This window comes from Sarcophilus harrisii, chromosome 3, assembly GCF_902635505.1.
Source record: "Sarcophilus harrisii chromosome 3, mSarHar1.11, whole genome shotgun sequence".
NCBI classification, from domain to species: Eukaryota; Metazoa; Chordata; class Mammalia; order Dasyuromorphia; family Dasyuridae; genus Sarcophilus; species Sarcophilus harrisii.
The window spans coordinates 589,324,383-589,349,719 of NC_045428.1; the positions used below are offsets into that span (position 1 = coordinate 589,324,383).

At 50.5% G+C, this 25,337-nt stretch overlaps 1 protein-coding gene across 1 annotated transcript; it reads right to left on the reverse strand.

Moving 5' to 3' along the window:
- Window positions 1-19: 19 nt before the first annotated feature.
- SAMD4B (sterile alpha motif domain containing 4B) lies at window positions 20-22,338 on the reverse strand. Its single transcript, XM_031963119.1, has 13 exons — window positions 18,817-22,338; window positions 16,916-17,307; window positions 9,473-9,943; window positions 7,594-7,833; window positions 6,851-6,960; window positions 6,552-6,638; window positions 5,875-6,193; window positions 5,139-5,224; window positions 4,934-5,055; window positions 4,471-4,669; window positions 4,221-4,344; window positions 1,688-1,771; window positions 20-1,485 (listed from the first exon to the last, which is right to left on the reverse strand). The coding sequence occupies exons 2-13, from the start codon at window positions 17,109-17,111 to the stop codon at window positions 1,457-1,459; spliced, it is 2,067 nt and encodes a 688-aa protein (XP_031818979.1). The 5' UTR covers window positions 17,112-17,307; window positions 18,817-22,338; the 3' UTR covers window positions 20-1,456.
- Window positions 22,339-25,337: the final 2,999 nt, after the last annotated feature.

Here is a 25,337-nt window from a genome sequence, read left to right on the forward strand (position 1 = left end):
TTTGGTTTTTTTTTTTTCCAACATTTTGTTTCTTTAATAACATACGTAATGGTTACCAGCCATAGTCATAACAAAAGTTATTCATAAAATGTATCTAAAAATAACATTTTTTTTTCCTTTTCTGTGTGAAAAGCTTGAGAGAGTCCCAGCAGGAAGGGGGTAGGGTGGGAAAGGCTTCTGTACCAAGAAGAGGCCCACCTGGGGGGCGGGGGAGGAGAGGGCCGGGGCTCCGCCGGCTCCCCTCCAGCTGCCCCAGCTCTCTCCCCACCCCCCCAAGGGGCCGGGGGTGGGACTCTAGGCTATGATGTAGTGTTCCACTTCAGTGAGGTCACGACAGAGCAGGGAGAGGGTTAGAAGAAAACAAAAAAACTTAAAGAGAAGCCCTTCCACTGCCCACCCCCAGTCTCTCACCTGCTCAGGGTGGGGCTATAGAAGGGGTGTGTGTGAAGGGAGGGGGCATTAAGGCAACAGACTTTCTGACCCCACTGGCCGCTCCCCCACCTATTTGCCCTGCCCTACCTCCCCCCGGGGGCCTCCAGGAGCTAGGCAGGGGGTAGAGGGGAGTCTGGGGGGCAGGGTGGAAGGAGGATGGGGGCAAGAAGGCGCTGCCTTCTCCCCGGTTCCATCCCCCAAACCCTCAGCCTCCCCCGTCGCCCTCCCTCCACACATCATGGCTCAGAGAGACCCAATGAAGAGATTAAAAATGAGAGGAAGGGAGAGTGTGATTGAAAGAGAGACAGAGAAACCGCTAAGAACTATATAAATATATGTCTTAAATAGGCCTAAGAAATTAATCGTACGGAAACTCTGGGAAGGGAAAGAGAGAGGAGAGAGAAAAAGGAGAGTGAAAGGAGAGAAAGAGAAGGAGAGGGGGGGAAAGGGGGGGGGGAGAGAGAGAGAGAGAGAGAGAGAGAGAGAGAGAGAGGTGGTCCCCCTATTCTTGGGGGAAGGTGTGTGTGTCTGTGAGAAAGGGGGAGAATGATGGAAGAAAACAAGACTTTTGTCTCCTCCCACAAAGTGTTGACCAGAGCAGGCAGATCTGTGCTCTGTCACCCCCACTGCTCTCAGGCAGGCCCCCCCCAAGGGGGGGCAGGGGAGGGGGGAATCTGGTGATCTCCTTTGGAGTCAGTTTCCCTGGGGAGGGGTGGCCATCGTCCGGAAAGGACGCAGGGGAAAGAGGAGGTGCCCAGGGCACTTGCCCTGGCTCCCCTCCCTACCATGCCCTGGCCCTCAGCAGAGATCCCCCTCTATACCCTGCGTCATAGCAACGTGGGGCTTCCGGGGGAGGGGGGGCGAATGGTGTATATCAATATTAAACCAGAGTTAAAGGGATAATAAAGTAGAAAAATATTAGAACATATAACTGAGCCAACACCACCCCTCTGTCACTGAGGGGATAGGTGGCTCCCTCTCCCCACCCCAAGGGGACGACGTGTCCGCTGGGCTCTCAGTCACATCAGATCGTGGAGGTTTTGTCTGTCCCATCTGTCATGAGAGAGAGAGAGAGAGAGAAAGAGAGAGAGGGAGGAGGGAAGTCAGGAGCTGAAGTGGAGACGCAGAGGCAGGCCTCCAGCCCTCCTAGCCTCCCTGGGACTTGGGGCTCCTGCCCAGGGGGCTGCCACCAGGGGAAGGTCCATGGAATATTCTGGAGAAAGGAGCCTGGGAGGGGAAGGGGAAGAGTTCTCACCACCCAAGGCGTGCTCCGTCATGCTGAGGCAGAGAGACTCCAGCGTGGGGTTGATCTCCAGGTCTGGGCCCGGCACCTGGCAGTCTAGATGGGAAAAGGACACGTGTGAGAGGACAGAGAGCGGCAGCAGGACGCGGAAACAGAGAGCAGAGGCAAGGGCAAACCCTGAGACCGCGATGAGCCTGAGACAGGACAGCGCCCACTGAAGTGCTCTCCAGGAGGAGCCAGTCCCAAACCTCAGCTTGCCCGGTGTCCATCTGTCACACACAGCTCCCCCTGCCATGCTTCCTTTTCCAAGGCAGCTTTCTTCATGGAAAGGTAGAGACCACTCCCCGGACAAAGCTGGCCGCCCTAGGGTTTCTTCTCGATTCACCAAGTGGAGACCTACTACAGGGCAGAGCCTCTGTCCCGGGCTCCGTGGGCTACTTGCTCACAAGGGAAGAAGAAAGCCACAAAGGCTTTGGCTTATAGAAGGCCCAGATCCCTGAGAATACACACTGAGGCAAAAAGGGACAACGTCTATAAGGTCCAAACCATTGTAAAATTTTGGCCCCTGCATGTCCTATGCGGGCAGCACCAAGTCCAGCACTGGATTCCCCACCTCCTTGCCTTTTTGATATACACACATACGGACATACATATATGAGGTTGCACATGTACATTCAACTTTTCACATATTTCCATGAGCCATCATGTTGGGAGAGAAAAATCAGAAGGAAAGGGAAAACCACGGAGAGAAAAAGGAACGGAAGAAAGAAAAAGGCGAAAACAGTACATGTAGATCCACATTCAGTCTCCATCTGAATCCATCTCTCTCTGGATGCCACTGGCATTTTCCAAGAAAGTTTCTTGGGATTGCCTTGGATCACTGAATTGCTAAGAAGAGCTAAACCCATCCCAGCCAACCATCACACAACCTTGTTGCCATGTACAATGCTCTCCTGGTTCTGCCCACTTCTCTCAGCACCAGTTCATGTGAATCTTTCCACCTTCTTCTAAAATCATCCTGCCGATCGTTTCTTATGGAACAATAATATTCCATAACATTCATATACTATAACTTATTCAGCCATTCTCCAAATGATGGGCATCTACTCAGTTTCCAGTTTCTGGCCACTACAAACAAGGCTCCCACAAACATTCTTGCACATACAGGTCCCTTTCCCTTTTTTAAGATCTCTTTGGGACACAGACCCAGTAGAGACACTGCAGCATCAAAGGGCATGCACAATTCAGTAGCCCTTTGGGAATAGTTACCTATTGCTCTTTAGAACGCCTAGATTCGTTCACAACTCTGCCAACGATGCATCAGTATCCCACTTTTCCCACATCCCCTCCCACATTTGTCTTCTCTTTTCCCATCATCTTACCCATTCTGACAGGTGTATAGTGATACCTCAAGAGTTGTCTTAATTTGCTCTTCTCTGATCAATAGTGATTTAGAACACTTTTGCATATGAACATAGATACCAGCACTGTGCATTTCACAGGCATAAGCCAAAGCCAACCACCCTTTATTAAGTGCCTACTGTGTGCTAGCTGCTGTGCTAAGCACTGCAGACACAAAAAGAGGGAAAAGGCAGTCCCTAATTGCATGAGGTCAAACTTGCGTGCTGGGAAATTCACATTATCTTTCCTCTCCATTCAGGCTTGTGATTATCCCTGTATTTTATGAGCAATGGACTGGCATTTAACTCAGTGAACATCACCTATAAGCTTAGGAGGCTTCACCTGACCATGTTCTTTCTAGATCTTTTATTTATTCAGGCAGCTCGGTGGTTCAAGGGTTAGAGCACCAGACCTGGAATAAGGAAGACCCGATTTCAAATCTGGCTTTAGACACTCAGTTGTGTGACCCTGGCATAGTGCTTTCATCTGATTGCCTTAATTCACTGGGGAAGAAACTCTGAAATCTCTGAATCAAGAAAAACCCATGGCCAGTAGTGGCTTAGGTGATAATGTCCACAGAGTCACAAAGAGTGGAAACAATGAAACACCAACAGGATCGTCCCAGCACTGATCCAAGTCTCCCAGTCTTAATTGAGCCCTCACAATGTACTCTAACCAAAGAAGTGGCCATTTCTTTGCCCTATTTCTTCTCCGTTTCAAAAATCAATCGATATTATGACAAACAGCCCACACCTCCCTAATTCCAGATGAAGCATTAAAAAAAGATGTTTCTTTGGATATGAAACTCTGCTAATGGCTTTTGATTACATCACATTTACTTTCTTTTTGTCCTTTAAATGTAGTCACAGAATTTCAGGTCAAAAAGGGACCTCTGAAGTCACGAAATCCCCACCGCAATCTACAGCAATGCCAAGATACTTTAAACCTGACATGCAGAAGCAAAGATGGACACCAAAAGATTAAGACACAATGAAACCATGAGCTCTCAAAAAGCCATGAGGCAAAGAGAAAACAAGAAAAAGAGGAAGGAAAGAAGAAGAGAAGAAAGAACAGCGAGCGGAACCAATCCCCGAACTGGAGAAGAAGAGCGCGGGAGCCCAGGCCCACAGAGAGGGAGGCTCACCTGGTGGGAACATGAGGAGAGCCTGGGGGGAGGAATGCACAGGGAGGGAGTGGGTGCGCTGCACGGAGCTCCGGCTCTGGCTGGGCATGCTGTTACTGCCTCCAGGGTTGGCAAACCACAGGTTCTGTAGGTGAGACGGTTGGGCGCAGAGAGACGGTGATAAGGGTGGGGAGGACCTCCCTCTCTGGAGCACTTCCCACCTGAAGCGAAGGGGACACCTCCCCGAGCTCCCGCCCTGACCTAGCCATACCTGTCGTCCTTGTCCCCCGAGACTGGGGCTGGTGAGGGCATGCCGAGGTGAGACGCCCCCAATGCCCGCGGGGCTCAGGATGCCCATTCGGCTAGGCGGCAGGGCCCGAGGGGGCATCTGGAATTGGCGCTGGGCCCGTCGGGTCACTCCCATCCCCACAGAACCAGCTATGGGGAGCGAGTTGGAGCCAAAAGCCCAGCTGTTAAAACGGAAGGGTGAGGAGGTAAGGGGGAATGCCCCTCCTTGTCCTGCCTCCCACCCTGAAGAGGCCCATGTGGCCCACCATTTGGGAGGCTCAGCAGGAAGGGGCTGCGGTTGAATGCAACCCCAGCCAAGGCTACAAGTTAAAAGTACAGCTGGGAGCTCTTGGCCACCTGCAGCGGTCTATGCTGGCATCTGTCAGTGCTCTCGTGCAAGGGGCACGTTGGGAGCCAGGCTGGGGCTGCCCCTGCTCGTCTCTTACCCCTTCTGCTGCTGCCGGTAGTTCTGCATCTCTAGAGCAGCTTTTCTGGGAAAGGTTCGGAGCAGCTTGAGGACCTGCTGCTTCCAGGACAGCAGGCGTTTCTTCTGTGTCTCGGTGAAAGCCTGGGGGGAAGGGAGTAGGTGAGCGGGCTGGCCAGGAGCTGGGAGTAGGGGGGAGCCCCAGGGGGATACTGGGGAGGCCTCACCTCATGTGTCAGGCACTTTTCGATGAGCTGGAGGTAACTGGTAATGTTTTCCTCATCTGGCCGGGACACCAGCAGCTGGGTGCACACTGCTCGGAGAGGGAGGAAGGGGAAGAACTGAGCAGGGCCCTGTCTGCGCTGGGGCTCAAAGGGAGCAGACAGGCCTACTCCAAGAGACTTGTGCCGGCACGTGGTCCTGCAGCAGGATGGCAGGAGAGCGGGCCAGAGACACTCACTCCAGGAGGAAGCTCCCAGCCATGTTCCAGGCACTGGGCAACTTCCAGGTCCTCGTGCATGAGTTCATCCCCGCCCCTCTGTGGCCCCCAAAACAGAAACTCACGGCCGCAAGTCTGTGAGCCCCAACCCCAGGACTCTACCTGCTCTCCATTCAATAGCACAAGGCGATCTAATCACCTCCACCCTAAGTGGTCACTACCAAAGCAAAAAGGAAGTGAGCCCCTGAACTCAGGGAGCTCCCCATGTACCGGGGAAGAAAAACCCAGACAAACAGAGCAGAGGGCACAGGGGAAGCGCCAAAAGTACAAAGGACCCTGTGTGGGATGGGGCTGATCTAGCCCTGCCCCTGCAGCATCCTTGGCCCTGCCCTAGATTCAGTAACCTGAGTCAAGGGGACAGGCAGCAGGGTCCCAGTTTTCATCTCTGTTCCCTCACTCCCAGCCTTGGACCCTGTGCTCTGGAAGGTTGAAGGCTCAGGTGGTACCCAGGAGGGGATTCTCACCTTTGCCCATCACTCGGGTAAACTGGCTAGGGAGGTCTCCATCGGCGACGGGGGCTGTGGCCGGCTCACTGCCGTCACTGGGGGCGGGGGCCGGCTGGGGGGGATAGCTTTCTGCTGGGGGATCCTTGGCCTCCGGGGTCTTCTCTGGGCCGGGGCGAGCTGGGGGGGGCTCGGCGCCCAGCGGCGGCTCCCCCCTTCCCCCCTCCTTGGCTGCAGCCACCACAGCTGCCTGCAGGATGCTGTAGGCCTTGATAGGTGTGACGATGATCTGCTGGAGCTCCTGTAATGCATTCCTCAGGTTCCCACCTTCCAGGACATCCTGGGGATGGGTCAGAAAGGGTGTCAGGAGGCACAGTGAGAGCCCGGGGTGAGACAGAAATAACTCCAAGGATCCCAAGGCCCCAGACTTAACACCATACGAGGGCCTCCTCCTCGCCTGTCTAGAACCTGTGACTCCGGGCCTACTCTTCCTTCCTTTCTCTCCCCCACAGACGCAGCCTGACCTGGATGGCTAGGGGCTTAATAACATCTCAGGTGGGCGGTCTCTCGAGTGCCCCCTGCACGGCTTTTGGGCTCCTAGGGTCCTGAACCTTAAAGCCAAAAGTGCTGACTCTGACGACCTTAGTCCCCAACCTGGCAGGGCCTTCAGGTGCCCCGCCCCCACTCCGAGTCGTCACCTTCTCCAGGGACTTGAGGACACTCTGCCTCTCACGCAGCTTCTGGATGCTCAGGGCAATCTTGTGACGGGCACCTTTGGTCACGTTCTGTGTAGGGAGGAGGAAGTCTCAGAGGAACCCAGAGGGCCTCCTGGGCTCCAGCAGAGCCAGAGTTGAGGAGGAGGGTCTGGAATGGGCCGGGGCTCCCCTGAAATGCCTTCAGATGCCCCACCAGAGGCTGGGCCGGGGCCTTCAGGGTCAGCAGAGGAGAGGCCGCTTCGGGATCTCTCTGGCGCTGGCAGAACAAGGTGGGGGCTCACCTGAGATTCCAGATGCTGCTCTGTCAGGGTCATCATCTCCTCGTAGCTCATCTGGGAGAAGAGGGCTGCGTACTTGTGTAAGCGAAGACTCTTGAGCCACAATGGCACATCTGTGGAGGGAAGACAAGGGGTCCCATCTCCTGTGGGTGGCCCTTTACGCCAGCTGACCGTCTATGTCAGGGAGACCCTCCCTGCTTTGCTTTATGACCCACGTCCTCCCCTCAAATTCACCCCTTTGTCTTTATCTTTGCATACACAGAGGGAAGCACATGGCTGGCTCCCTGATCAAGTGGGAGCTCCCTGCGGGCAGGCCCTGTTTTAGCTTTGTGTACTCCCAGAACTGAGGACGGAGCCTGAGACTCAGGAAGGACGTCCTAAGTGACTGAAGACAAGGTCCTCTGCCGCTACGTGCTTTGCTTTGGGAGTCTGCAGGGTAGGAGAGGCAGGGCCAGGAGGGCCATTTCTATCTCTGAGTGAGGTCCCCCCCACCCCTCTCCCCAATAAACAGGGGCCCAGACTTTCCAAAGGCCACATCCTCTGAAGAGCCCAGGCTCTGCTTCTCCCAGTTTTATTTCTTCCATGAGCAGCCTGGCATTTCCCTGGGTTTCTCTAAGAATTCCATGGCTCTGGCTATCCTGCCTGCCAAGGGGGCCGGGCCGGCTAAAGGAAGGCGGCCTATTCCATTTCCTTTTTCTGAAGCCAGCAAAGGTAGAGTGCTCCCCACCCCAGACTCCCCAGCTCACCTTTCATACCACTACCGTCCTCCTGAAAAGTGTTCCGGCTGGAGCCCTGCTCCTCCGTCTGCTCGCTGCCTGAGGAAGCCACACTGCTCTGGGGTGAGAGGGGCGCGTGGTCGGGTGGGGCAAAGGCGGCTCTTGCCCCCAGTTCCTCTGGGCTCAGCCATTCACCAGGGCCCTGTGGGCTCGTGGGGATGAGCGACATGGACCGCTTCAGCGGGCTTGGGTGGATTTGGCAGGGGAGGCCTAGGGAGGAAGTGCAGTGGGGAGAAGGGGGTCAGCTTCCTAGATCTTGGGTGCTGGGAAACCCAGCCACCACCCCAGGCAATCACCCTACAGTGCTAAGAGTGCTATTCCAGTTCAGTCCACCATCTTCTCCCATCCATCATCACACTTGACCTTCACAGGAGCCTGTGAGTTGCAGGTTGGCCAAGTGTTGTTATACCCTTGTCCCAAACGAGGAAACTGAGGCACAGAAAGTTGACTTGCCTAAGGCAGAGGGAAGACTGAACCCCATATCTTCTAACTCCCAGCTCAGCAGAGCTCCCAGAAGCCATGTGCAGGCAGACCTAATCCTCAAGAGCCTCTGGGATTGCTCAGCTCTGGGGGGCCAGAGGCACCGCAGGGCCTGGCTCTGGATGCTTTCACACAGTGGGCTGTGCTCAAGCATCTCTGCAGATGGAAGCACTAACCTGATGCTAACTCAGAGGCCTGAATAGTCGCTAGGCACCTGCTGCCGGCTTTTCACTTTATGAATAAAATTCTAACCTTGCCTCCTTTTTCCAGGCCCTTTCATCTCATCCTTTGTATCTTCCTTCTCTGCAGGAGAACCCTGAAGTCCAGGCTCCCCTATTCCCGGCTTCTGCCCCCTCAGGCATAATGAGTTCTCAAAGAGGAAGATGCTAGACAGATCCCAGGCCAGGGGAGGGCAAGGTTTCCAGGATCTTGAATGGAGCGGAATGGGAACATGGGAGAAGATGCTTGACACTGGCAGGGAAAACTCTCTTCAGAACAAAGTCGTGACACCCTTCAGCCCCATCTTCCACCTGCCTGTGGTGTCCAGTCTCCTCTGCTCCCATGAACACAGGCCCCTCCCCATCTCCCTCCCCAGATCCCAGGACCCATTTAGGGGTGGGGAGGACAATGGAAGAAAGGCTAGAGCAGTGAGGCTGGGATGGAAGGAAGTGAGAGATGGGAGTGAACATTCTGTCCCTACACAAGACCTGAGAGTGACCACAGAATAAAAAGAATACACATCCTCTCATTGAGAGCTTTAAACTTTTCATCAAACTCCTGTCTCTTTCCCACCTCCAGTTTATCCCGCACATCTGACAGGATAATTTTCCTTAAATACTGCTTTTACTACATTACTCTTCTGTTCAAGAAACCATAGAAGATTCTAATTTCCTGCTGCATCAAGACAAACTTGCTCCTCCTAATCGTTAAGGTCTGGCCCTCAACCTACCCAAGCAGTCTTCAGTTCCCCAAAGGAAACCCTCCACTCATTTCTGCCTCCTCTCAACGCCAAGCCTTCCCCTCTCCTTCCCACTGCACCCATTCCTCCAATCCTTCCAGGAAGTCTTCTCAGACTGCTCCCAAGCAGGCCCCCTGGCACTTAACAAGACCGGGTGACCCGCACGGCCAGTCTCTGCTAGGCCACCGCCGTATGACTGCAGGCAAAGCACTGCTCCCCAGTTTCTCACTGGAAGGTAAAAGGCGGGCCTCAAGATCTCTACACCTCCATCTCCTGCAACCAGTCTGTGACGCCTTTGTTTCAGTGCACTGGGGCTGGGAGCTGGAGCTGCATCCGAAGGGCTCCCCACCAGGTTCAGGCTCAGGCCCTGGACCCGCAGCTGCTAAGGGGTGGCCGTGGGCCGGGCCTCACCTGCATTTGCGTTGCTCCCAATACTGTTGATGGTAGATGGCACCGCACCAGAAGGATGGAAGGGCACATGTCCGTTTTCTCGCGGCGGCTTGTCCTGCCAGCCCGGCCCGAGCTCGCCAGGGCCAGCCTCCCCAGGGCCACCCCACTCATCTGAGCCCTGGCGGGAGTGGTAGGCCGTCTCCGCGCGGGTCCGGAAGCCCCCGGCCAGCCGTTCCTCGAGGTGGCTGAGCCAGAGGGCTAGCGAGTTTCGGTCCTCCAGTGTGGTGGCCGGGTGGATGAGGGCGTAGGACAGCAACTGCCGACTCTCCTCAATGAAGGCGTTGTTCTCAATGGAATAGGCCAGCACCTTCTGCAGCAGCTTCATATACTCAGACTTGGCCTCTGTGTTGCCGGGCTGGAGCAGGGGCAGATGGGACAACAAGAGGGAGACTACCTTCTCTTTGGACTCTTGCTGCCATTGGTTGATGATGGCTGAGGAGAAAAGGCAAACAGAGGAGTAGGTGAAGGGCTCACGGTGAAGGATCCTGGGAAAAGCGATGGGAAGTCTGCTAACTTCTGGATTCTGGCTCCATCTCCGAGCCTCTCATCCCCACAGCACGACCTGTGCTTCTCCTTCTCCCCCCCAAAGCCCTATCTTCCCACAGGCCCCTCTTCTAACCTTTCTACACTAGCCTAGGCCTCCTCCTCCCAGCCACATGACTCTTATCACTAGATCACCGCTTTCCCATTCAATCCCACCTCCTCAACTTGAAGAGGAGAGCAGGGCACAGAGGCAGCTTCTCTGACTCCAAATCCACCCCTGCCATCTTCCCTGCATCCCTGGGCTTGCCTTCCTTTCCCGATTCACCTGGCAGAGAGGCTCCTCCTCCGACAGCTGTGAGGTGCCCTTCTCCTTGTTCTGCCATGGATGCCACAGCCAGTCCCAACCACACACTTCTCAAGCCTGGAATTCCAGGCTTCTTTCCCACTGCCCCCCATCAGAAGCCCCGGAGGAGGCAGCTCAGCATTTCCTAAAGCACTGTTCTAGGAGCTCTTTCCCTCCACATATCTCACCTCTGCCAGGAAATTTTCTCCAATCATCTTTGTCCACAGTGACCCCAACCTTCTCTGAGCAACTGAAATAAGCAGGCCTTATCCAAAGTCTGGCCTCCCCACTTCCCCATAGGTGTGAGCCATCTCCTCACTTGGAGAGTAAGTTCCTTAGGAGAAGAGGCTACCCCTGCCCCAATGGGGAGGGGGAAGGGAGAAGGGGGAGAGAGTCCCCCCCCCAAACCTGTTAACAGACCTCAGGCCTCCTTTCAGTTTTTTTTGTCATTTCCTTTTAGCCAAACTTAGCAAATAGAGTCCCCTTCAGGAAAGAGGACAAATGCCATCTCACTGGCAACACCATTCCCCTTGGTATTTTTCAGAAAGCAGCGACAAGGACCCGGAAAACTGTCGATCTGGGCCTGCAACTCTCAAGGGCTCCAGGCACATCTATAGCATTTCCCAGGCAGCTGTACTCTGGTATTAATTCAGAAATACTACAAACCAAGGAGGGACAGAGGAATGGACCTACTGTCCTGATCTCCTAGACACAGACAGAGGAGTTAAGTCTCTCTGGGTAGAACCATAACCCTGCCTTTCCCCTCTACTCCCCCTCCCCCCCAGTTAAAAACCATCTTCCATTCACAAAGAAACAGGCCGATCCAAGAGGTGCATCAAGTTTGCACGCCGAGTGTGCAAACGCAGAAAGGGAACGGGATCTCCCCAATTACAACAGGAGGCCAGCATCTGAAGAAGCGAAGTGCCCCGATCTCCAAGCTTCTGGGGAGCCCAAATAGCCCTATACTCCCCCCCCTGTCTCCAAACCCGCCACCCCCACAGTGAATTCTCAAAAGGAGCTTTTTTCCCCAACTTTGGGGCCTTCCAGCCTGCTTCTAGCTTTGCCTTCCCATTCCCCATTCTTGTCCTCTCCCTCCTTCCTGCCCATCAGCCATGGCCAGTATCCACTGCCTGGACCTCACATGACCTCAAAAACACTCAGGCCTCAGGCCTGCAGTCTCTCAAAGAGGAACAAGTGGCCAAACTTCTTTTTTGGCCCGGGACATCCCCAAATACCACAAACTTTCCTCAATCGCAGCTTTGGGGTCAGTCATTCAGAAACTGAGCTGAATTCTTCCTGAACTCCCAGGCTCTGCAGCCTGCACTGTCTCTTGGGGATAGCTAACACGGGACAGATAATAGATTTAGAGCTTAGAAGGGACCTCAGAGGTAACTGGAGAGCCTGACGCTACACAATGAGCAGCAGCAAGTTCTTCCTGTTCTCAGAGCCCCATGCCATAGTCACCCAAAAAGATCCTTACTCAGACCCCACCTTGGTCTCCTAGTACTGAGGCAGAGGAAGTTCAATGACTTGCCTGGGGTCACATGGCCAGGGAAGGAGAGAGGTAATGGAAGGAAGCTCCAATCTCCCAGCAACCTCTAACCCACCCCCCTCCCCGGATTAATGAGATGCTTTTATTTGGCCTAAGCCTACTTGACCCTTGACCCGATTGTGGAGTGGAGGCAAAGCCTAATTTTAGCATTTGGGACTCCAACAATTGATCAGACAAAATGAGTGCGCCAAGTCCACAGCATGGGCTCACACTGAGAGGCCTGGAACTCTCTTCCCAGCTCTTCCTACTCAACCTCTGTCTTCCCAGAGACTCAAAAGCTTCAACCTTTGTCTGTCAATCTCCCTCCCCTCCCCCCAAGCTTATGGACACAAAGCCTCTGAGACAAATGACAAGCCCTGGACACAGGAGGCTGGGTATAGATGCCCCCTGGTTTAGGATAAAGGGAAGGAGGCTTTGTTTCCCTCCCAATCCCTGTCCTGAGCTCCTCATCCTCCCTCCCACCTCAGTCCTTACACCTGATCTTGAGACTCAAGTCAAACCACACTTCCTCTTAGAATCCTGGGAGGGGCCATCCCTAAGCCTCTCTGCCTCCCTCCCTCCCCTCATCATTGGCAAATCTGTCAGGAAGGCTTTCACAAGTGGCTTCCCACACCCAGCCAAGGGCTCTATTCTCACTGACATCTGGTTAGACCTCAAGAGGAGCAGAGGTCTCTGAGCCACTGTGCACGGCTCCCTGCTGGGGCCTCCAGGAGGCGCAGCCTCTGGAGGGTAAAGCCAGAAAGGAAATACTGCCCAAGGGAGGTGTGTGCTTCAATGAGGGACCTTGTTCTGCTCTGGAGAAAGGCAGGAGTTGTTTCTGACGCACAGTCTCACATGGGGGGTGGGACCCGACACAGAATCGGCAGATGCCTAAGAAACAGCAACACCCAGGAACTTGGATGGGGGCCCTCGAGAAGCCACCCCCGTTGAGACGATGGATAATGGGTCGGAACTGTTCTGTCAGGGTCACCTATAACAAAACTAGGCCTTCGGCAGAGCAGGTACCCGCGAGGCTGTCCACAATGGTGGGGGCCTACCCAGGAGGGTAATGCATTCTGGGACCTGACCCCTTATTCTGGGACTCCCCCCACCCATCCTAGAAAAAGATGATGTTGTTTATGGGAGATCCTGTGGAGAACATAACGTACCTGGTCCCTTCCCCATCCGAGGATGACGAGCCAACTTGGATCTCGCTCGCAAATTTGTTATTTTGGGGGTCCTCTAAAGTCAGACTTGACCCCAGGGGTACAGAAGGAGGAGGGGAGAGCACCATGTTCCGGCCCCATCTCTCATGAAGCCACAAGTATTGATGAGGAAGGGGGTGGAGGCAGGGCTTGGACAGGGAGAAGGGCTGGTCCTGGCAGGGGTGGCGAGTAGGCAGGCCCCATATGGAGGTGGCAACAGCAAGAAGAGGGCCAACTAGAGCTAAGTAGGGCACGACCCTGAGGCTTGGCAGCTTTCGGGGGCCAAATATATCTTTGAGGCTCTGATGAAGCCAAACCCATTTTTATATCCCTTACTGTTGCAATCGTGTTGGGCAGCTGCCAGAGGGGCTGAGGTTTGGCTGGGAACAACTGCCCATTCCCCATGCTCCAGCCATTGCTGTTTGGGGGAGAAGGGGGAGGAGTGAGGGGAAATAGGACAAGAGGGAGGCTCACATTTTTGTATAATGAAGTGGACTGAAGGCGCTCATGAAAGAACAGCATTGCTGGGCTCACTCTGACGGGAAAAGGAGAAAGATGAGGTTTCCCCAAGCTCCACCCCAGGGTGTATGGTGTATGTGTGTGTGGGTGATGATCTGGCCAGGGAGCAGGTCCCTGATCTAGTGACTCACTATCCCTTTCCTGACCTCAGTTTCCCCACCCAGACTGAGCTAAAGTGAAGCAGAACAGGAAGGCAGAAAGGAAGGTAAATAAATAATCCTAAACTAGAGGTAGGTTTGTTTGTTTGTTTGTTTTCAGAAAGGGAGTGGGGGGGGGGCAGGGAGAGGACAGTCTCTGATTCACAGAACTCAATACAGGAGGAGTGTTGCTCAGGGAACTTCAGGGGTAAGAAATGGAGTCCAGTTCATGTCTCCCCAGGCTCCTCCCCCATCCCAGAGCCAGAGACATCCCCGTCCAAGTCTGCCTGGCTCTGACCCTCCAAGGAAGCCTAAATTTATGTCATTTGCTCACAGCTGGATCATAGCTGGGAAGACAGAATGGGAGTAGAGAAGGAAAAGGAAAAGGGATGAAGCTACTAACTCCCAGATCCTCAGACCATCTGTATCTTCCCACTTCTTGATATTGAGATACCTCCATGAAGATGCTATGAAACCAGCTCTCATTCCCAGGGCAAAATAGGAGTTTGCCAAAGTTTCCTCAGATTCTCAAGGGAAAGGAAGTTGACCTTTGCCTATTTCCCTGGACCCAGAGCAGGGTGCAGTCTATCAAGCTGCCTTAATGGGAACCCTTCCTTCTAGGTACAAACTCTCACACAGATAGATCCTGACAGGTCTAATCAAATGGACTTAGCCTGAAGCCCATGAACACCTTTTTTTTTTTTTTTTTTTTTTTTTTTTTTAAATACTGGATAACTGTTTGTTACCTTTGTAATCTTAGGGATTTTCTATTATGCTTAAAGGTAGCAGTGAAACACAGCTATGGGCTTGAAGTCAAGACTTGGGTACAAATGCAGCCCCAGACATTTCTTAGCTGTGTGACGCTGGCTAAGTTGATTCACCTCTGCCTGCCTCAGTTTCCTCCTTTGTAAAGTGGGGCTATTAAATGTTCCTACCTCCTGGGACTGTAAGAATCAAATGAAATAATATTTGTAAAACTCTTAGCACAGTTCTCGGCATATAGTAGGTGCTATATAAAAGCTTATTCCTTCGTCTTTCCTTCCATTCTGATAATGGATCCATGGGCTTCACCAGACTGCCAAAGGGGACCTCTTGACACAAAGAACAAAGGTTGGACAGGAGTGTTCTTCATTCCTGAGTTGATCACATAACCCCCCCCCCCCCCCACTTCATTCCTATGAAGGAAGCACCCTGGATTCTACCCAACAGTGCCTTCCGCCTGTGCCAAGGGAATGTCAGAGCACTGTAGCAACAGCTCCAATTTTAGGGTATAAACTTAGAGGGTCTGGGAGTCCGCTGATGGAGGAAGAACACCCATAGGCGTAGTGTACAAAAAGACAAATTCCATTTTGACCTCCTACAGGAAATCCTGGGCAAGTCCTCATGGACTTCACCAACACATTCCCCAGCACCATGACGAGAGGATCATGGGGTTCTTGCCGTTTAGTCTGAGGCCTAAGGGCCCTTGTGTCCATTGGAAGGACAGTTTCATTTACCTCCTGAGGTTGACATTATGGGCCCTCCAACAATCTATCTTCTCAGACTTGCACCCTTTTCTCTACACGTGACTTTTATGCAGGTTCAGACTGCCCTGTCTCGGATGACGGCCATCCCAGGCTCTTCCTTTCTCTTTCTCCTTCAGGACTAGTCCACCCCCAGAGACCCTCTCTGCTCTTTACTGCACTGGGCAGAACATGGGTGAGGCCTTTGACTTAACTAAACAGGCCAGTCTCTGCTACTATTTTTTTGAAGGAGTCCTGGCTTTCCAATGATCTATTATTCTTTTTGTTATCTCTTTGCAGCCACAGGCATTCGGCTAAGTTAGGAGAAGCCCCGGGAGGAGGTTTCGTGGTTGTTCAGTCCCCACTGACTCCTCTCTGCAGCCCCATTCCGATTTCTCAGCAGATACTGGAGGGGTTGGCCATTTCCTTCTCCAGCATGTTTTACCAATGAGGCAGAAAATGACTTGCCCAGGGTCACCCGGCTAATAATAAGTCTGAGGCTGTATTTGAACTTGGCAAGATGAGTCTTCCTGCCTCCATGCCCAGTGCTCTGTGCTTGGCTCCAGAGGGGAAGCAGACAGTAACAGAGCCCTCTAAGGCTCACAAAGAGCTTCACACCCAATATCCCTTCTAATACCCACAAGCCCCCAGGGACAGAGACCCTTCAGGACTCCTCATTGTTCCCATTTTATCGCTGATGTGAAAAGAGAGGCTAAATGAGTTAGCTAACATGGCAGGGGCAGAATTCTCTCAGAGCACTCTCCTTGCCTCCAGACCTGGATCCTGGATTAGCTGGGCAGGGCTAGACTACATCCCTCCACATCAACAGCCAGAAGTTGATCTGACTGGAACCTTCTGTCCCTCTTTCCTTTTCCATAAACCACAGATTAAAAAGCCCAAACACTCTAGCATGAAGAGCTCAGCAATAAGGGGGCTGGGGTGAGAGGATCCAAGGGGAAACAGGGAGAGGGAAGACTGAAGGGAGAGCTAGGAGTCCCTTTCTGGGGCCAAATTTTTGAATGGTGGCAAGAGAAAGGGGACTGAGGTCAGGATGACCAGGTGTTGTTACCAGCCACCTCCTCAGGTAAAGTTCTTCCCCCTCAGCCCCTACTGCCTTCCATGACCATAAATCTCCACTGGTACCCAGCCTCCATATGCCCTCAGCCTTGGGACCCCTTTGTGCCCCAATCTCCCTCAACCACTTGTCCTAGCTGGTAGAAGTCCTGGCAGGCACCTCTGTGGTGGCTTGGAAGTCCATCAGTTGGTGCCCAGGCCTAGGGACACCTCGCCATGCTCTTCCTGAATCACATGCCAGACCCCAATTGTCAGTTCTAGTCCTGGAGTCTATGATTCCATTTCGTGGTCATGTGCCTCATTTCTAGCCTGAGACTGATCATCTGATTATCCTAGAAATCCCAGTCAAGGCCTAGGGTGAGTGTTTACCAAAGGTAGGCACTTAATGTGGATCTCATTGAACTGCTGCTGGGCCATGGCAGAATACAAAGACAGCTTTCCCCTCCTAGACTCTGACCACACACCCAAGACTTGAGACCTTTTTCATGACTTGGCTACTTGACACACAACATGAAAATCCCATAAGTGGGAGACAGGAGGAGGACCTCAAGGAAGCTCTCTGCCTCCCGGCTCTGGGGCAGGCCTTGGTCTAAGAAGGCCACAGACTCACCAGCACTGTTGGCCTCTGACTCCAGAAGGTGGATGTCGTTACAATCTGCCAAGGAGTGCTCCAGGCAAAGCTGCAGAAATCGGGCCTGGGTTCGGGTGACCCGCTTCAGCAGGGACAGCAAGGCCACCGTCTGCTCACACTCATTCCAGCCCTTGAACCAGCCGGCAAGGATGCCAACCTGGTCTCGGAACATCATGGTGCCGTGGCCAGGGCCTGGACTTGGCACCGGCAGAGGCCGGGGGTGGGGGAATGGTGGGGCAGGGCAACGCTGTCACATGGTCTCGGCTCCAGAATCTTGTGGTCTCTCCCCAGGGGATCAGGGTGCTTAGAAAATCCCGGGAGGGGCAGCGGGGGCAGAGGCCTGCTCACATCAGGGAGGTCTCCATGGGCTCCTGGAAGACAGAAAAGAGGGTATCAGACCCAGTCCAAGGTCTTAGGAGGTCTTGATGTCTCAGCGTGCAGAACCAAGTCAGCAGCCGAAGTTCCGGGAAAAGAGTATGCGGGACAGATGAATCCTTAAATCTGTAACCCGGTCCCCTAGGCCAGAAGAGTCAACTTTACTGGCCGCAGTAATGCTGACCCACTCATTCACATTCTGAAGAACTGAGCTCAAAATGCAGTAAGTCACACACAGTCTGACTGACCCAAGAGCTTTCAGAAAGCCTCAGCCTTCAGAGGGCAGAAATGCCAGCATGCTCCACCAGGAAGCAGGCCACCTGAGTTCTGGCTCACAAGTGACTGATGTTAACCTTGGGTGTCACTTCCCTAACTGCCTGGATTTTAGCTCCCTCATAACTAACCTGCCTGAAGGAGACAATCTCTTTAGACCCCTTTTGGCTTAAATACTATCTGTGAAGTTCTCTAATCCCATGATTAAGAGCCTCTGAAAGGCCACTCAAAGGGGGTCCTGAAGAACATGAGAGGTTTATCTCAGGATGAGCTCCTGTCCCAAAACAAGAGGACAAGCTGAATGATCTCTTCAGAGAGCTTTCGCAAGAAGCATCCTTATGCCTTTGTAAAATATTCTTTCTTATGGGCCACTCTGAGTGAGACACTGCTGAGTAGAGAGACTTATAACTTCCTCCAGGGGCGAGTTCACTTCCCTGACTCTCAGATTTCAGGCAGGGAAGGCAGAAAGGAAAAAACATTTATTAAGCACCTACTACGTGCCAGGCACTGTACCCAGTGCTCTGCAAACATTATTTCATTTGTTTCTCACAAGAACCCTTCACTTCCCAGATTCATTTATTCAGGGTTTTTTTTTTTTGTTTGTTTGTTTTTTTGACTATGTGAAAGAACAGATTCTTTGCCTCAATTGCTATCTAGCTTTAATCACTGAATGGGTGCAGCCTCAGTCAAAGGCTGGTGACCTTGCACGGCCCTCCCTCACTTAAATCTAATTCACATGCAAGTCATGGCAGACCCTCCCTGATGTCATGGTCCTCTTGGAGAAGAACGGAATGACAAACAGCAACCTTGCAAGGTAAATACTATTAGTTTAACCCTTTTACAGCTAAGGAAATAGAACAAAGAGCTTAAGGAAGTTGTCCAGGGTCTCAAATCAGGGAAGCATCTGAGGTTTGCTGTAAACTTAGAGCTTAACTCCAGACTGGGCACCATGCTAACTAGTTACCTGGATTGTCACATACAGGCTCCTCTCCAGTAAGAATATTTAGTGGCTACCTCTTCGAACCAGGAGCTGAAAAAAAGGCCCCATACAACATCTAAGAGGTCACCAAGCCCTCCCTCCTGAAGCACCGTTCACAGGAAAAGCTCCTGGCTCTGCTCTGTAGGGCCAAGCAGGACAAGGCTATATATAGCCTCTTTCCAACGAGAAGCCCACTTGTAGGCAAACATTATGCTCCCTAAGTCTTTGCCACCCTAGAATTTTTTCAACTTACCACATGGCCTGAAATCAAGGTCTGGCACTCATGCCCACTTCCTTCTTCCTTCTAGAATCTCTCATTTTTCAAGAGTTGGACCAAATACTATCTTCTATATGAGATCTTTCCTCAACTTTGTCATACCCTCCCTTCCAAACTTATATTAATTTTGTGTTTGTTTTATGCCCTTGTGCTTCCCCTGATTGTTAAATTTGGGGGGCACAGAGACCAATCTTTTTTTTTTTTTTGCACCTCAGCACCTAGTACAGTACCAGGCACACTTGATTGATTGGCAAAAGGTCAAAGGGGCCAGGGTCCTGGAGTCAGAAAAGCTAACACCAACCTCACTGAGTTTGATGTGTCTGGCCCTTGCTAGAAACCCAAAGTGGTCACAGCTTACTCAGCAAGCTAATGCCTACAGGTGGGAAGGGGAAATTACCTTGTAGTTCTTTTGCATGGAACAATGTGATCTAACTAGTAATATTCCTTGTACCCCTGAGGGGGTGGGAGCAGGTACAGTTCTTTGCTTATTTAACAGGATTTAGGGGAAATCAAGAGTTTAAGTAGTAATGTTGGAAAGATCTGGGTTCAAATTCCCATGCTTACTGTGTGTGATACCATTATCTATAAAATGAGGACAATAATATCTACTTCATAGCATTGTTATAAGGCTCAGATAAGATGAATGCAAAACACTCTGTAAATAAAGCAACATACAGATATCAATGGGCATGACGTAAATGTCCACAAAAGGAAAAGTGAATCTAGAAACTTTGAGACACAGTTGAGAAAACTGGAGGTAGAAAAATGGAGAAAGTTTTTAAATAGGGGGAGGAAGGTGACCCGATCCGACAGATTTTCACGAACAAGAAACAAATTTGTTTCTTTGTCTCCATTAACAGAAAACCCAATGAACAAAAGGGACAAACTTCATGGAGGAATGGAAAAAGGGAAAAGCCTCTCTTCCCAGATTTCTGTTATAAATATCTACGACCATAGGCAAAATCTGTTCCACCCCCTAAGCCTCAATTTCCCTGTCTATAAAATGAGGTGACTGGACAAGATGATTTTTAGGGGATATGCTGCCATCAAGTCTGGGACGTGGCTAGGCCATGTCCAGCTTTTTGCTATGCCCAACAAGGCCAAAAAAAATCTCTCCAACAGTAATGGAAAACAGGAGAAATGGAGGAAGGATTAGCTGAGAAAAGTCTGGAATCCTACAAGAGGGCCTGACCCTCATCTGCAAACAGACTTTGGGGGGAAAAGGTAGTTTTAAAATCAGCAGTATTAAAATTTCATCTAAAGAAGAAATCTGCAGCTCCTTTCAGGAGTTGAGGGCTATCCAGCTGTTTGGAACACAACTGAATGATGAGACCCCTCATCATAGGGGGCTTAGGATGGGGGATTCATTCCCTGCTACACCCTAATGCTTGCCCAGTCCTAGCTACTCTGCGGCCACTGAAAAGGACAGCCTGCTTGGCGTGGGGACAAAAGCTGCCTTAGCTTCAAACATGGCCAGGAAAGAATCCCTGGATGTCACAAATGAACAGGCATCACAGGGAATCCTTAAGGTAAAAAGTCCTCTCAAGAGAGTTCATCAAGCTCCCCGCCAATATCTGTGTGTAAACAAGGAGCCTGACACTGAGGAAGTACTTGCTAATCCCCAAAGTGAAGGTCAGAGGGATCATCCAGGAAATCACCTAGTCAGACCAACAGGTGATCCTGAGATGTTTTTTTCTTCATAACTCTTACAGAGCAGACAAGAGGGCCCTGTTCCAAGAGAAGAGGCCAAAGAGGATCTGGAGTGCTGCTCATTTTCCTGGCTCCTACCGGCAGTCTCATACCCCACGGACTCCAATACCACCTGAACAAACAAGGTGGCACGGATGCCTCCCCTCACCCTTACTGCCTCCTACACAGAAGAGGTATTAACAGGTCAGTAACTGAAAGCAGGTGCCTATCCTAACAAGAGAAAGCAATCATCAAGTGAAGAGCAAAGCCAAGGAAACTACTCCAGGTCCTGAGCAGGACTGAAATGTGATTTTTTGCGAGGCATTCCTAAGGGCCACAGATTTGCCATGAGAAAAGGGAAGACCTTGCTCCTGGGATAGAAATTATTATGAGGGTAAGAAACAAGAGATGAGCAGAGCTTTCTGGGAAATGACCAGAGCACAGGAATTCCTTGGAAATCCTTGAAGCAGAGAGCAAACAGCACTGGTTCCTCTTGGGTCCTACTTGCCATGAGCAAATGGCTCCTAAAGTTCTGTGCTGCATATTCAGCTCTTCTCTATCACACACTTGCTCTCTTGGGAAGCTCATTCCTTCTCATGGGGCAGATACCGGCTCTATGCAGATGCGCCCCCAGACTCTCCAACCCTTGTTTTTAATTCCAGATGCCTGCTAGTGGAACATATCACCTGTACTTCAACCTTAACATGTCAGGCAACAAACATTTAGTAGTTATGTCTAACAATACTCTCGTCGTCTTATCCTCAAACTGGCTTCTCTACCTGACATCTCTATTTCTGTGTCAGTGGGATCCCCATTCTCCCAGCACCCAGACTTGGAATTTCCAATTCATGTTCAGGCCTATCATGCAGGTCCTCACTGACCTGCTAAGTCTCTTCCTGTTTCACCCCAACTGTCACTCAGCTGCCAGAGATATCCTAAAATACAAGTCTGACCATGGCCACCCCTCACCTCACACACCCCGGTCTTTCAAGAACTTCCATTTGGATACCCATTATTTTCAGGATCAAATACAAAATCCTCTGCTTGGCGTTCAAAACTCTTCATAATCTTATCCTCCCTTCCTACTCTTTTAGACCTCTTCCAAGGTGCTCCCTCCCCCATACTCTTCAATCCAGTGAACCTGGTATCTTGGCTGTTCTGTGGACAAGACCTTTCATCTCCTGACTGTGGTTTACACTGACTGGTTCAGCAATTCTCTCCTTCCTCACCATTGCCTCCTGGCTTTCTTTGAATCGATGCTAAAATCCTCCCTTGTTCAAGAAGTCTTTCCCGACCCCCTTGATGCCTTCTGAAAACATTGCCATTTTAGCCTGCAAAAGTCTCATTTGTACATGGCTGTCTGCATGCTGTCCAGGAATTTGCTAGAGCCAGCTTGACCATGAAAGCCATTTTCAGTGTGAGCATTTACACAATGGAAATCAACAAACACCGAAAATCAAGGCTTGTTTGCTTTTCTGATCGTCTAGATTTAAGAAAGAGATAGAGAAAATGTTAATAATACAGTTTAAATTTAAAGTCGTGTACTACCCATATCTCCCTTTTCCTCACCAGTTGTCCCATTAGACTGAAAGCTCCTTGAAGAGCAAGGACTGTTTTTGCCTTTCTTTGTAAACCCAGTCCTAGCAGTGTTAGGTACCTATCAATGCTTGTTGACATAAATAGTTGTGTTGTATTCTGCTCTGATTAGAATACATTTGGAATACAGATAGTTCTCAGTTCTCGTCTTACACAAATTTGACTTTACGTAAAGAATTTTGAAAGAAATCTGCATTCCAAAAAACCTATGTTAACTTTGCTGTACAGTACTGTGCCCGCGTCCCCAAGCTTGCTCTCTCCCTCCCTACTCCTGTCCCTTGGCTCAGCACTCCTAGGCCTCCCCCACAAAACAATCCCCTTCAAGTGAAAGCAGAAGAGACCACCACCGTCACTATTGCCATAGTGGATCACAGACTTGGCTTGAGAGAAAAGACCCCTTTCCCCTACTCTGCCTACCATCAGCATGTCTGTTTTCTGTCTGTCAGCCCTCAGGTACCAAGTGTCTTCTCCCAAATATGTCCGTGTCTGGGCCCTGCTTGTTCTTCCTCCAGCTCTCTCTTCTCCGTCCCTAGTCCCCAAGTGTCCTTGAACCAGTCCCCTTCTTTCATGGGTGCACTGTCCCCTTTTTGCCTTCCTCCCTCCCTTCCCCATATCTACAGGTAAATTCACATTATACAAAAATTGCTTTACATTTACATAAAGTGAGAATCATTTGTTGTTTTGTGTTTAGTTTGGTCACTTTTAAGAAGGAAACTGACAAACTGGAGCATATGAAGAGAACGTAAGACCATGATATATAAAGATGAACTAAAGGACTTGGGATTTTTAGCTACAGAAAAGAGGACTGAGGAAGGAAAAGCTAGCTCTCTTCAAACTGCAAGCACCTTTTGTATCTTGGTCACTGTCCTGAATTAAGAGCAATGAGTCAAGCTGCTAAGAAAGAGAGGTTACTATAGAGAAAAAAAAAAAAACCTGATGATTAAAGCTGTCCAGAAATGGAAGGGGCTTCTTCCAGAAATAGCTCCCCATCTTAGGAAGCTGAATGCTGGCTCATCAAGTATGTTGCAGAGGGGATTTTTGTTAAGTACAGATTGGATCAGAGGAACTCTGGGGTTCCATTCATTCCTGATATGACTTCTCTCTCCCTGGAACCCTTCCCCCCATATCCACTCAACATAACAACTCTTCCTTCCTCACAGCCCCAAGACCACATTCTCACCACTTCACACCAAGCCTATTCAGCTGGTCTAAACAGTCCCATTTTCTCCTTCCTTGAAACCACAGTAGTCTTGGCTGCTGGAGTCATTTTTCTAAAACACCATTTTCATTATGTGACTCCCCTGTCCCAAATACAAAAATGGCTTCGTAATGCCCGAAAGAGAAATTCTTAATTGCTCTCCTAACCCAACCCACCTTGTCTCCATTGCTCCAGCCAAACTAATGCCCTAACACCCTCACATAGAAAGCACCTCACAAACTGCCAGCTCTGCCCTTTGCTCACACTAGGCCCCTAACCAGCTGAAATCCCCTTTCCTTTTAGTTTACCTGAATTATGCTCATTTTAATTCCACTTCCTCCATAAAACCTTCTGTGGCCACAACAATCTCATTTTCCTCTGAATGGCTATAGAATACATATGATGTGTACCATTCATCTCTCCTTCCATAATAAGTTAGCATATACTGTTATTTTCTGGCCATGTGTTAACTTACTATGTAATTCAAGTCCCCTAAAGATAGGCACTAAACCATACTTGTTGTCCTAGCTCACCCATGCCTAAGAGGAATAGCCGTGGTTGAAGGAAAGTCTTGTCTCAAGGATCATCTCCAAATGCCATTTCCATTGTTCACCACTCCCATCCCTGCAATGCTTCCTTGTAAAATGACATCAACCTATGTTTCTTCTGAGCTCAGAATCTGTCCAGTGGCTAGCATACTCTTGATTCAACTTTTCTATCTTCTGCTCAATGATGTAAAACTCAAAGAGAAATGAAAGGCTGCTCAGAAAATTACAAATTCACATTCTCTATTTTGCACCGTATTCTTATTTACTTTCATACATGTATCCCAATAACATGTCAGTCTGGTTTGTCTACAAGTTTCCTGGCATTCCTGACCTCTTGTAGTCCCCACCATAAGCTTCTCTGCTCAATAACTGTTTTGTATATTACTCAACCTCTGCAAGAGTCCACTGCACAGAAACCTGATAGTTAAAAAGAAAAAAACCAACACTTCATTCCACCTACAGAGATCTTCCTCTGGCCCTTCCACTACTCTGAACCCAAGTGATTATACTGAGAGAATGTCAGAGAAATCCCCGAGCCCAACCTAAGAGTGAAGAGAGAATGGCTGGGCACCAGGAATGCTGGCTGTGGATGCTGCTCCCACCAGAATGAACTCTTCATTCAGCACTTCTTTTAGCCTGGAGAAAAGGCCATGATGGTTCAATCAGTAAAGTTAGCCAACATAGCTAGCAATTACATCATCCTCTCTAATCTCATAGCAGACTTGTGCTGTGGGTCCTACAGATACTGTTTCCCCAAATCAAGAGCAAAGGAAGCTGGGTCAACCAGGTTAAGTTGGGAGGCAGGATGCCATAGTGAAAGAGGCCTGCATTTCATCCAAAGACCTGCTCTGCTCTTATTACCTGTATGGCTCTGGACAAGTCATTTCACCTGCTGGCTCTCCTCACCTGTACAAGGACCCTTCTGGTCCTACTTCTAAGCTCCCAAGATGCGAAGCACAACCTCTTTCTTTTAACTGAGCACTAAGAGTTGGTGCGGCTTTTCAACAGCAAGTATTCTAGGAAGCCCTTTGGCTCACTGAAACTCAGGGTAGTTGGAAGAAGAGTTCATAAAAGCAAAGGAAGAAGAACTATATACTGAACAGCTCCAGATTCCCAGCTCTACTTAATTCAACCAACAAGTTAAGACCAATGGACAGTGATGAAGGTCTTGGCCAAGACAGGATCTTCAGCAAAACTAAATGATACAATGACTACTAAGGATAGCCTTTCTCCTATTCATTCCCCTTTCTTGTTTAAAATAATTTGTGTTGGCTAGCAAGGATCCATGTACAGACTTCTCATCTATGGGCAAGAGAGCTCAAAGCACTGTACAGTTTATTCCCTCTCATGCTTCACTATTCAACAGGAATGTTCAGAAAGGATTCTTTCAGAGTGAGGAAAAGAAAATGAGGCACAGAAAGGGTAAAGGGATAATCTGGAGCATACAAAGAATCTAAAGAAATTAG